This window comes from Chlamydotis macqueenii, chromosome 9 (assembly GCF_036417535.1).
Source record: "Chlamydotis macqueenii isolate bChlMac1 chromosome 9, bChlMac1.mat, whole genome shotgun sequence".
Taxonomy (NCBI): Eukaryota; Metazoa; Chordata; class Aves; order Otidiformes; family Otididae; genus Chlamydotis; species Chlamydotis macqueenii.
Genome location: NC_141564.1, coordinates 10177460 through 10190284, shown reverse-complemented (window position 1 = coordinate 10190284; position 12825 = coordinate 10177460). Strand labels below are relative to the sequence as shown.

At 50.2% G+C, this 12825-nt stretch overlaps 1 protein-coding gene across 1 annotated transcript; it reads left to right on the top strand.

Annotated features, from left to right (window-relative positions):
* The first annotated feature begins 5969 nt into the window (after positions 1 to 5969).
* On the top strand, positions 5970 to 12320 carry CFAP410 (cilia and flagella associated protein 410). Its single transcript, XM_086754595.1, has 7 exons — positions 5970 to 6097; positions 6394 to 6412; positions 7120 to 7166; positions 7938 to 8167; positions 8798 to 8969; positions 9622 to 9715; positions 11261 to 12320. The coding sequence occupies exons 1-7, from the start codon at positions 6021 to 6023 to the stop codon at positions 11384 to 11386; spliced, it is 765 nt and encodes a 254-aa protein (XP_086610721.1). The 5' UTR covers positions 5970 to 6020; the 3' UTR covers positions 11387 to 12320.
* Positions 12321 to 12825: the final 505 nt, after the last annotated feature.

The window sequence follows — 12825 nt, the reverse complement described above, 5'->3', positions numbered from 1 at the left end:
CTCACACCCTCTGAAAAGCTGTTTGAGAAACTGGACTGTCACCCTTGACAGCAGACACTAACGCCAGTTCACTAATTATTTTCGAGCTGGCTCACTCCCTAACATGGTTTCTCTGTGCTCTAGTGAGCGTGTTGGCGTGCTGTGCAGGGCGGTGGGGGGGCAAGAAGAGGGGGAAGGGGAGTGAGAAGTTGTCAGGTTGGCCCTGCAGCTGCAGAAATGTTGGAATCGGAGTGTGCCACTGAAACAAGTATCTTGTCATAACTTTCAGAAGGGTGGATTTTTTCATAGGCTGCAATTCAGTAAGCAAACGCCAAAGAATTAGCAACCCCTGAGTGAGCATTGCTATTTGCCTTTTACATCATAAAGATCTGTTTGTCAAAATAATAATTTTTCCTCATCTTAAATTACTCATGGGAGTGGATTTTTCCTTTACTCGAATCACGTATGATAGCTGTGAGTCATTCAAAGCTGATCATAGGCGGTTCATCCTTCTTGCTCAGCAGCCTTAAACAGCACAGGATAAAAACCTTTCATTTTTCGACACGTTTTACAAGAGCTGTTGCATTTGTACTGTGGCCAGAATGTACAAATTAGCATGTAATTCACTAATTTGTTATGACAGCTGATCAGGAACAGAAAAATACTGATAAAAACATATCAAACATATCAGGTGATTTTAATTCCATCAATCCTGAAAATAAACTATGTTGGTGGATTTATTTAAAAAATATTCAAATACACTTGAAATCAGAAATTTAAGGAACTTTCACCTTTGTTTTTTCATTTTTTCCTTTGTCCATTAACTGTTGAAAAAAACCTGAAAATATTAACACCAAAAAGTCAACCTCAATTAGCAGAGAAGTGGCTAATGCAAACAGCAGCAGTCCAAACAATGCTGGGTCCACCTCACTGCAGCAGCAGGACCTATGGATGGACTTTAGTACTTTGCCCAGCTGGGGAACAGCCAAAAGATTACCACCATGAGTTGATTTTGAAGCAACAAGAGCAGCCCAGTCTGCTCCAGAGACCTGAGCGGGATAGACACAAGCCACTCTGCTCCACTCAGGATCAGTTTGGGGGATTTTGCATAACTCCTGCTGCTGGACACTGTGAAAGTGCTGTTCTGGGAGCTATTACAGCAGCTCCTTGCCACCAATGGGTGTTTCCTCCTCAGGACTTTTCACTTACTCTTTGTTCTTAATCTGTAATCTTCGATTACACGTTCTTAATCTTCACTTAGTGTTTGTTCTTCCATGACTCTGACCTCCTAACGGGCGACATGAAGAAGGAGCAGGACCGAGAGTTAAAACAACTGGGCTGCAAAGGGACATTTCCCCTGCAAAGTGGCGTTGTCCTCAGCAGATCTGGGTAGAGAAGACAGTGCTGGTTAAACTCCCTTTACCTCCTTGTGCTCTTCTCCAGATCTTTTTTAAAATGTAATTTTTAAAACTACCAGATTTGCTATTCGGTTGTGACTTCAAAATCTAGAGTATTACGTGGCTCTAGTGCTGGTGCTGTAATCCACCCGTGTCTATAATGATCAGTAAACCCTTTTGAAGGATTTTTCTACTTTTTTCCTTTTCTCTCTTCCCCAATACCTGTTATTCCATTCACCTCCCCTTGCAGTAAGTTGACTGCAGTCGGTTCACTACAGCTCCTCCTGTGTTTTGGCTCCCTTCACTCTGCTTCACTAATTCTGTGGTTTTCTTCAGAAAGGAGGAAGGCAAGAGAGAGCCTTCTGACCCACCATGTGTCTAATGTTCTGCCCTTTTTGCTTGTTTTTTGGTCTCTATAAGGGATGGACATATCACCCTGATCCCTTCAGGCTCCTTCCTGTGAATCTCACAGCCTCACACGCTCTGCAGAAAGAAGCATAATATTTTACTTTGATTATACACAAATCAGCAGGATCCCAATTCCCATGTAAATGTATTTATACAATGTGTATTATTGACAAAAGGAATTGCTAATAATGGTCTCTACAGAGCACTGCGAGCAGTGGAAATTGCTTCTTATTTTGGTGTTTCAGCTGTAACCAGTGACTAGCTCCGTCGACACAGCAAAGCACTAAAATCTGGACTGCAACAGCACAGCGATGCTGCTGTGCCATTTGTGTCTTGGTATAATGACAGCGTATAAAAAGGAAAGAAATGCCGACAGAGATCCTGCACAGGAGAGGAGCCTGAAGAACGAAGTCTTCCACATATCTGGTGGCCTTTGCCTCTTCACTCTAATTTTGTAGTCCGCACAGTAAGTTCTACCCAATTGGCTATGAGGACAGCAAGCTGCTGTGATGCAATTAGCTTTTAATAATATAGCAATTTGCTCTATAAATAACTTGCAAGTTCTTGATTTAATGGTTTATATATTTTAGTTGGCTTGACATGACAGGGATGTAATTTTAAGACATTGTTTACTGAAGTGGCCCGGTTTGATTTCCTTTTACTATGGATGACTGTCTTGAGAATTCATATTTGTCGGATTAGATGGGTCTTGGCTGTCGTGAAATCCCTTGTCCTGGTCAGATCACTGGACCTACGCAATGTCCCAGGGTGGCTTCAGGAGCACTTGTCATGGTATCCATACAGCTCTCCAGTGAAACACTGCTAGTGCTGCTGTGATCATACGGGAAAATCTCTGCTGCTCCTCCCTTTTGTAGGTATCAGGATCTTTCCTGGAAGTCTTCTCCAAAGCTCTTTTCCAGAATTTCTGCAGAAGCTCCTCTGTTGGCTTGGCACAAACAGCACCCCAGGAGTGCTCATCTTCACCGGCTCTGGCAGCATGTTGTACACCCTAATGTTCCTCTTGGCTGGCTCTTCAGAGGGGCTGAATGGGATGCTTCCCAAAAAGAAAACCGAGCCTCTGACAGAGCCTGCATAGGTCTGTGATGACATGCCTGTCTCCATGATGACAAGATTTTTTTTTATTAGCTCGTACCAAACCACAGCATTTCCTGCCAACATCTAAGCCCAGAACAGGGACAGTTGCACAGAGGGAATGTCTTGTGTGGGGAATAGCTGCTGGAGTGTTGCCATGAACAGAGCATCCTCTGAACCACAACATGGTCAAACTTGCCATGACACTAAGTTACGCTGGAGCAGTTACAGGAACAACTTGCTGCCCAGAGACGACTGTTGAGACATTATCAGACAAGTGGGGCTTTCCCAAGAACACTGCCAGTAGTTGCCCTTCCCTGCCACACACCACGCAGGAGGGGAGGGAGCAGAGCCCATCTCCAGGAGTGCTGACCACCTCTCTGGCGATACCAGGAGGGGAAAACAAGTTCTCTGAATGCCTCCTCCAAATCTGTCCTGCTCCATCTACTCAATTTAACAGGACTTCATAACCAGGATGGTGCTTGGTGAGGACCAGCTTCTAAGACATATAAGACTGCTAACAGCAGATACCACTGTTGCAAGTGGAGTAGCACCAAGAGAGGTGGCTCTGGTTGCCCTCCCAGATGCAGCAGTGAGACATCCTGCTGCCAAGACTCAAAAGGAGGGTGTCTGTACATGCACGGCCATCTGCACGGGGATGTTAGCGAGGACTGCCAAGACCTACGGAGGAAGTAATTGTAGATAGCCACAATGGCAGACACACCATAGGTGATGGTGGTGACAAGCATGAAGGTGCCAAACCTGGCAGCAACGATGACACTTGGGATTACTACCAGCAGCACTTCTTGTCATCGTCATCAGTGGCAGCTCCCAGCTCCTCCAAATTCCATTTGCCATGACTCAGATACCAACAGCAATCCCATTGCACATCCAGGGAAGGTTTGGTTTAGTAGCCATGACGCTTAGGGGTTCAAACATCTCTTTCTGAAGCTGTTGTGGGCATTGCAACTGAGCCATGAGACTCTGCATGGAGGAATCATGGGTCACAGCAAAAACTACTGGTCAGAAAGAGAGCTGTGTCACAGAAATGAGAAAATGCACATAAAGATTATGTGAAAAAGTAGCTTTCCTGGACACAAAGCAATTAAACAAGCAATAATAGGTTCATTATTTTAAATGTTGATGTAGAGCGGGGAAGAGAATGTGCTGCTACTGTGTAATGCAGACCAAGCTGAAGATGCTCTAGATATGAGCCCAAGTGTACAAAGAACTTTTTGCTCCTGCTCACACGGAGCTGAGAAGTAAGTACAACCTGCCACCAGGAATTAACATTAACGGGTGAGTCGGACCTCATCACAGCTGAGTATGAGACAATCTGAGAGCCTGGGGAGCTCGTGGTGGGGAGATTCAGTATCTGCACTGGAACCCTGAAAGATCTGTTAGGTGACTTTGCAGGGCTGTGAGCGGGAGGTGGATGTGCCAGGGGTTGTATGTGATCCTACGCAGCCTTACGAAGCTGTGTGGTCCCAGACCTCAGTGGTTCTTTTGCTCTTCTCTTCAGGCTGTTACTTCAATGCACTTTACACGTCTATATACATTATTTAAGCTCTCTCCTTTTCAAAAGACCATGGAGGAGGTTTGCCTGAGATTATTAATGCTACTTGCAATATTAAACTGGGGATTAAAAATGATTTTATTTAATTAACCTGAACGAAACAATCTTTTGTGCATGTTCCAGTCGCAGGAGGTGTCAGAGCAGGCAGAGGAGGGTGTGTACGTTTGAACTGACTGAACTGTACTTTTGTCAGTGAGATGAATACAAAAATCTTTCTGTGGTACCTAGAGAAGATTGCTTAATCTCCTTAGCCTGTTTCAGGAAAGCAAAGCATGGCTGGGGCTGGAATTGTGCAGCCAGGCAGTTGAAAGCGTGCTTGGGTGTTTCCATGTTCCACTGCAAGTGAAAACAGCCTGGGATTTGGAGAACGAAAGTACAGGAGAGCCGTGTACTTTTGCTATTCCTTGCGCGATGCCGAGGATTCAGATCCTGCAGCTGCTTTCACCGACACATGGCCCAAGCGGCCAAATCCCATGTCTCAGCAGCCACCTCACGCCAACTGGCCTGTGAACAGCTGCACATAGCAAAGTCAGGAACTCCCCAAATCCCTTCAATTGCCTCCAAGAGCTAAAAAACTGTAAAAAACCTCAGTGCAACACCTGCGCTCTAGCCTCCCAGCCCAGAGCTCCGACTAGCTGCCCATGGGTGTGACGGCAGCTCAGTGCTGAGAGACAGAAAGAAGAAAATAGAAAGGGATGATCTGCCTAACCAGCTTATTCCACATTTTCCCTGAAAGGTGCATGCCCGTCGGTCCCAATAAATGCATCTCAGCCCAAAAAAACACCAGTATAAACAACTAAATAACTGCCAGTCCCCATCCTGGTGTCGTTTCTGTTGCTGAATAAGGCAGAAACGTGCAGAAAAACATCGTGAAACTGCATTAATTTGGACTGTAAGTCTTTGCTAATCACACCGCTTCTCCAGGCCTTTTCATTTCAGCTCTCCCGGTTCAGCCACCAAAGCTGCGCGGTGGGCCCCTGAAGGTGCAGAATGGAGGCAGTCACAGCAATTTTACCCAAAAAGTGATGGAAGAGGACTGGCTTCGGTGCAGTCAGCAGTGCTACCTCTTTCCATGTGTTAATATATAAGGCAATGCAGAAATATGTATAAATATATACTTTATTTATGCACACTTTGTATATGTTCATATAGAGATGTATATACTCATGAGTAAAGTTTGATATATGTCCCTAAATGTGTAGCTATGCATACGAAACGTTCTCTAATCAGATGCAATAAAAATTAAGAATAAAATGTACACGTGAATATGCAGCGATTAAATGAAACTGCACCTCGGAGACCTGCCGGGCGCCCAGCCTGCTGCAGGCGGCGCAGCCCAACCCAGGGCGGGCAAGGGCCCAGCAGCAGCCCGGCAGCCCCTCGCCTCACGGCCCGCCCTCCTCGCAGGCAGGGCTGGGGAGGAGAGGGCTGGGCAACGCCCCGCCGGCTCCGGTGCCAGGGCCCGGGCCTGGCCCGCCCCAGCCGGGAGGAGCCTCCGCGGGCGGTGGGTCCCGCCCCTGACCACGGCGGCGGCGCGGCGGCCCGGCCCGGCCCGGCACGGCCGTGCCATGAGGCTGACCCGGGCGGCCGTGCTGGCGCGGGCCAAGGCCGCCGCGCTTGACGGTGTCCGCCGCCTCAACTGCTGGTGGGCGCCGGCGGGGGGCGGCCCGGAGCCGGGCGGGACCGGCGGGAGGCGGGGCGGGCAGGGCAGCCGCAGCCGCAGGCCTGGAGGGAGCGGCTGGGCCCGAGAGGACAGGCAGGGGTGGGCAGGTGCCCCTGGGCGGTGCGGCAGCAGGGAGGCCCGTGCTGGGTTGTGTCAGAGCAGCTGTGGTGGGGACAGGAGGGGGGCCCGGGGCGGTGCAGGCCGGTTGCGGGGGGGAGCGGGTGGGCGGCCGGGCCCTGCCGTGCTCCCACTGACCCCTTCCCGCTCTCCTCCCGCAGGGGCAGCCACCTGACGGATGTAAGTACCCCGCAGCCCGCTCCCATCCTGCCAGGACCAGACAGCGAGGAGGGGTCCATCCTCGACCGCAGCCTGCAGCCCGTGCCGTGCGGCCCGAGGGAAGCCTTGGCCTGGGCCGGCAGCCGGAGCAAGGAGGGCATGCGGTTGAGGAGGCGCTGAGGAAGGCGCAGGCCTGGGTTTGGGCTGGCCCCATGCCAGTGAGCTGCAGCACTTTTCAGGATTGATTAGCATCTCATACCAGGAATAAAAAAAAAAAAAAAAGGTTTGCTGCTGTTTCCAGAGAGTGCTTGGAAAATTTCTCCCTGGGGCCCTGCATGGACCCCTGAAGAGCAGGGCCCCGAGTCCTACCTAGTCTGTTCGGGACTCCCTCTCTCGTTAGGAGAGGGCTGTCTGGGGTAAGAGGGATCGTTTCCTGCGTGCAGTGGCTGGAAACCAGTGTACAGACTGCAGAGCTGCTGGAGCAGAAGAGCGACGTGATGCTGGCTGGTGTCTGTGCTTCCATTCCTGGGTGGAGAGGGCGGAGGAGCTGCTGACTCTGCACTGACTGTGGCAGCAAATCTCTCTGGTGGTGTTAAGCTTGGGTTAGAGTGAAGCAAACCTAAATTCCTATCCTTGCTTTTATCTTGCTTGTTTGTGATTCGAATTGCTTTTATTTATATTTTTTTTCTGAGAGTGCCAATTTGCTGTTTCTGTCTCTTCCTGCCCAGATATCGATATGCCGGGATTTGCCCAACATCGAGGTGATCACGTTCAGGTGAATGTCGGACTGCCGGTCTTGGAGAGGGCAGGAAAATCACCTTTCTCGTGGGGCTGTAGCTTGGCCTTTGGTCTCTTACCACCTTTCTGTGGTTTTGTGTCTGAGCAGCCCGGCTCTTTGCACGATTTCTCAAGCGGCAGAGATGTAGAAATGATTATTCTGCTAGCTCCTCTGCACCTTCCCCTCTGCTACTCGAGAAAATAATCCCTGTTTCAAGAAGTGTTAAAACCTCTTGGGATTGTTGCTCCCTGAGTCCTATTCTGTAGTTTGGATGGGGACCTTCTGGGCCTTTGTATGGGGCCAGTTTGCAGAATGCTTGTTGAAATGCTTCATGGATCTTGCAGAGCTTTTAATTTCCATAAGCCTTCCCCTAACACCCATCTTCTGCCTCCTGGGGATCCCACGAAGCCAAAGCTGTCTGCGAATTTGAACTTTTTAGCTTGGAAATCTTACATGGCTCCTCCAGTGAATCTGAGGAACTGCTACAGAAAAGAGTGCAAGTGTGATGGGTGTTTGGGGGAAGCAGAGGCTGTTTGTCGTCTTCAGCATAGAGGAGAGCCTGCTTTTAGAATTCTTTCCTCTGTTACAAAGATGAAATGCTATAGGCCCCTGAACAACCCTTGCTGTGCTTTGCTGGGGTGAGGCTCTTCGGTGAAGCTGTTGCAGGAAAGGGGGCTGGAAAGCTGCTGTGCTACAGGGGCTGTGCTCCCACCTGAACAGCGAGGGAGGGATGGGATGCTGCTCTCTGATCCTGCAATCTTTCTTCAGTGTGAATGGCATCTCGGACCTTGAGCCGCTGAATCAGTGCCAGAATCTGAGTGAACTCTATCTGAGGAAGAACAACATTACAAGCCTAAATGAGCTCTTCTACCTCAAAAACCTACCCCGGCTGAGGGTCCTGTGGCTGTCTGAAAATCCCTGTTGTGGGTCGGACCCCCACCGCTACCGAATGACAGTGCTGCGTAACCTACCCAGCCTGCAGAAGCTTGATAACCAAGGTGGGTGTTGGCAGGTAAACGAACAGCCCCAAGCCCGTGGGCAGGGTGAACTGGAAATCAGATGTGTTGGTTCCTCTCTTCAGGGCATCTTTTGACTCTTCCTTGAGTCAGGATCTGTTAGAGGTTGAGCATCCTCTCCGTATGATCCACTGCTTCTGTTTTTTCCCTTCCCTGTGGTGCCAGAGTTAATGCTAGTGGGACTGAGCGTGCCTCGTTAGAGCTGAGACAGTACCACTAATTAGTGGGTTTTTAGACCTCTCTCCTTTGCTGTGGCATAACAAAGATTCTGTAATTTGATCGGCTGTCGTAATAAAAGGAGAACCTTTTTGATCTGGTAGCAGTAATTTGGTGGCTTCAGGAGCCTTCTTCAGACACAAGAAATGGCAAAGTGTGTTTGCATCCCTCCCTCCTATCTTTCCCACTTTGAGAGACTGGTGACAGCTGCTGGCGTTCTCCTGTGTGGGTTTTGCTGCAGGAGGAGGGTGAAAGCAAAAGGCCAGTACAAAGGACAATTTTTGGACCAAACCCCTGTGGTATAGCTCTGCAGCAGCAGTATGTGTCCCATTACAGATGCTGTCTTCCTGGGCTGCAGGAAGTCATTGCAGCGACGTTTTGTTTTGGCTTTTGCAGCTGTGACAGAGGAAGAACTGTCCCAGGCCCTGGTTGACGGTGAGGAGATCACAGCCCCACCAGCCAGGAGGAGCGTGGAGAACAGCTGCCCCGAGTCCACTGAGTCCAGTGCTGCTGAATCCACAACGGAGACCACGAGTGAACTGCTGAACTTGAGTCTGGAGGAGACAAAGTGAGGGCTTGCTTGTGAGCTGTTAGGATTTCTGGGCTGAACTCGCATGTAGCATGAAAGGACCCTGCCAGCCAACCCTGGTATCCCATGGGCCAGGCCTGCACCTGGTGTAAATTCCCGTTGTTCCAGTTACTGTGGTGGAGCTGTGCTGGTTTAATAGCACTTGTGGGTCTGGTTCTGTTATCTGCAAAACAGGCTCTTCTGTAGGTGGGTACTTACTCTTAGCGTGTCAGCTGCATGTGCAGACAAAGATGGATCCTCTCTGAAGTGTGAACTCTGGTCTGTTTCTGCTTGGCTCTGCTTTGGCACGCTTTGGCGCACATCAGCGCTGTGGCACTGTGTGTTCTTCAAGTGCAGCGTTACATGGTCTGCAGTCCCGGCTAGCATTGGGCATGAGAATTTGTCATGCCAGGTGGGGCTGTGAGCAGACACCTTGTAGCAGCTTGCTCCTTTACGTTTTATAGCTGTGAGGCTCTTGCGACATGTAGGAATTTTGCTTGGAGTGTTGCGGTCTGTAGGCAGGGGTGGTGCATGAAGAGAAGTGCCTTGAGTCCTTCCTGCGTGGTTGCCCATGATTAGAAAGGATTGGCCTGGCAGAGGAGGGTTCTGCCAGCAGGTCATGATAATATTTGCTCTTCCTCTCCTTCTTTAGCAAAATTCGAGAGGAGCTTGGTATGAAACCTGTTCCCAGGGATAAATTTTCTTCCTTTTCACCTCGAGAGACAGACTGCAACCGAAAGAAGAGAGTGAGTATCTTTTAAAGACCAAATTGCTCTTTATTGTGTGCAGCTCTGGGCCCCACCATTTAAAAAGGATGTGAAGGTACTCAGATGTGTCCAGAGGAGGGCAACCAAGCTGGTGAAGGGCTTGAAGGAATGTCCTGTGAGGAGTGGCTGAAGGCCCTGGGTTTGTCTAGTTTGGAGAGAAGGAGGCTGAGAGCTCCTACAGCTCTCCTGAGCTTCCTGCCTGCTACAGCTTCCTGAGGAGGGCACGTGGAGAGGGAGGTGCTGAGCTCTTCTCCCTGGGATCCAGTGACAGGATACGTGGGAATGGCTCAAAGCTGCACCAGCAGAGGTTTAGACTCTACATGATTAAGCATTTCTTTAATTTCTTTATTTCAAGCACTGGAACAGGCTTCCTAGAGAGGTGGCCGATGGCCTAAGCTTGTCAGTGTTTGAGGCGTTTAACTTTTGATCATCCCTGAAGTGGTCAGGCAGTTGGACTAGATGATTGTTGTAGGTCATTTCCAACTGAAAATACCCTATCCGATCCTATTCTGTCTTCAAGACATCATACAGTGTAAGTGTAAAGAAGGCCCAGTGGAGTTTGTCCTCTTGATCTGTCTGCACCCGAGCTGGCGTGTGTCCCTTCCCTGAGGCTGTGCTAAGAACACGGGGTAGTTGGGCAGCGGCTGAAATGCAGCCCGTAGGCTGTTTGCCTGGCAGGCAGGAGACTGCTGAATTGAAAGCTGAGGTGGTTTCTCGGATCCCTCCATGATGTAGCACTGGGTGAACCTCATGGATCTTGCCTGTTCAGCTGGGAATTGCTGTCTGCTGGGCTCACTTGGGTGAGATCTAGAGCACATTCTGCCTCATTTTCATGTTAGTTGCCTGCGATCTCTCTTTCGTTCATATTTTAGACGTGCTTGAGTGTATTGCTTTGCAGCACCAGTAGTACTGCAGGCTCTGGCCTTCGGGAAAATAAAATATTAAACAAGGGGAGGTTCAGGCTGGACATTAGGAGAAAATATTTTCCCTAGAAGGACAGTTACTTAGAGAGGCTGCGGAATCTCTCCCTGGAGTTTTTCAAGACATGGTTTGACAGAGCCGTGGTCTGGTGTTGGCAGTAGTCCTGCACCGGTGGGAGGTTGGGCTGGGGACCTTCAGGGGTTCCTTCCAGCTCATGCTTTCGCAATTCTACCAGATTAGAAGATTCCTGTCCTTTCCATCCTACATGCAGTCACGCTGGGGAGAGAAGGCGGCTGCTCTTGAATGAGCCTTTCCTTACAGAAGCCAGTTGGGAGGGTGGCCAGGAGCCAGCGGCATGTGGGCAGTCTGTGCGGGACTGGGCGGACGGGTTTGTCCTGCATTCCAGTTAGCCTCATCACATGCAGTCCCTGCCCATGTTTGCCCCGAGGGCTTGGTTGATCTGTCCCTGTAGCTGCAGGTGGCTGCCAGTTCTGGTGGTAGTGGTGGAGTTCCTAGAAAGAGCAGCTCTTTGAAAATCAAGTATCTTTTTCTGAACTGGCATTAGCATGCTTATATAAAGCCGTGTCTGTCTTATCCCAACAGAACAATGTCCTCAATGCCATCCTGCTTCTCATGAAGGAACTGGATGTGGAGGGTCTGGAGATTGTCCAGCAGACAGTGGGGAGGAGGCTCCAGGCCTTTCGGAAGAAGGAGCTGCAGGAGGAATGAGGGTACCCATTGCAAAGCTCTCTGGAGCGCCAGCCAGCCCCAGATCCGCAGCACTGTTCTGCCCATACATGCCTGGCTACAGCCAAAGCCTCACCATTTCCCCTTGCGCTTCCCCTGCGGAGGGGCTGGGGCGGGGTGCTGCTGACTCCCCCTATAGCTCCTGACATCGCCCCGGGCTGTGCACATTACGCTGGGGCTAGCAGTGCCTGATCTCCGGAGCTTTCCTGCTTGCGTAGCAGGCGCCGTGAACATTTGTATCTCCTGTCGCTGGGGCTGTTTGATGGGAGCTGCAGGGGAGTCGGCAAAGCAAAAGTGAGCAGAGCCGCAGTGCTGTGCGGTCGAAAGGGGATGGCAAATCCTGCGAACAGCTAGCAAGTTCACAGCTTGTCCATGTCTCCCTGTCAGACTAACCCACGGCCAGCCTCTGTGTGTAGCAGACTCTGAAGGCAGCTTGTACCACAACGATTTGGTTTTGTGAAATCTGTCAAGGAGACACTGACTGAAACGATCACCAAGAACCGTCTGTACAGATTGCGAAGCTCAATGTCAAATTCTTAATTTATCTTCAACTTCTGACTTCTTCTGGTCTTTGTTAGCATGTGCAGCACCTGACTTGGCAGTCAGGTGGCCCAAAGAAAAGCTCGGTGCAGCCTCGGTGAAACAGGAATGACTCTCCCAGATCCTGAATGCTCAGCTGTACTCTCACCCCGACACGCCCCTGCAGGCATTAGAGCAGCTTAAAGAAACTTAACGTCAGAGTGAAAAGTCCCTGTGTGGTTTGCAGTTAGGAGAAGACAAGGCAAGCGTTACTGCCTGGTTTGCGCAGGCATCAGGGGTGGCGTTTCTAAGCCACATTTACTAAGATTTTATAGAGCTGTTAAATACAAACTAAAACATTGTGACATACCAAATAAAAGCAATGCTCTTTCTAGGACATGGAAGTTGTGGCTGGGGTTCAGCAAACATAGTGAGAACAACTGACTCTGGGCATTGCTCCATTACGTCTGGTTCACGGCTTGCATTGTTTGCCCTGCGGAGCAGGAGGAGGGCCCTGGCCCCCTGCGCCCTCCCGCTTCACTGGACCCGTGAAATGGCTCACCCGCCTCCGGTGCTGGTTGATACTGCACTGAGCTGCTGCGGGGGCTGCTTTTCAAAGGCACTGTGCTATTTGGGAGCTTTGCAGCCACAAGCAAAAGAGATGGTGAACAAAGCTCACTTGCTCACATAGGGGTGGCAAAGCCTTCCCAAACAGGACGATGGCCCCTGAGACATCAGCCACGAGCCCTTGGTGCCACTCAGCTGCGAACCCCAGCGCTGTGCAGGGCAGCATGGCCTTTCGGTATCCTTGCTCTCCCTATTTGTACAGGTGTCCAAGCCCCTGCGTGCCAGTTCATGCTGCTGGGAAGGAATGCTCCTTTGGGATGGTGACAACCAAGTAT

Bases quoted from the DNA above. Each gene is read 5' to 3' on its own strand.
- CFAP410 (XM_086754595.1), top strand. From the start codon at position 6,021: ATGAGGCTGACCCGGGCGGCCGTGCTGGCGCGGGCCAAGGCCGCCGCG. The intron at 7,167-7,937 runs GTGAATGTCGGA...ATCTTTCTTCAG, and splicing joins ATCGAGGTGATCACGTTCAG to TGTGAATGGCATCTCGGACC. The intron at 8,168-8,797 runs GTGGGTGTTGGC...TGGCTTTTGCAG, and splicing joins GCAGAAGCTTGATAACCAAG to CTGTGACAGAGGAAGAACTG.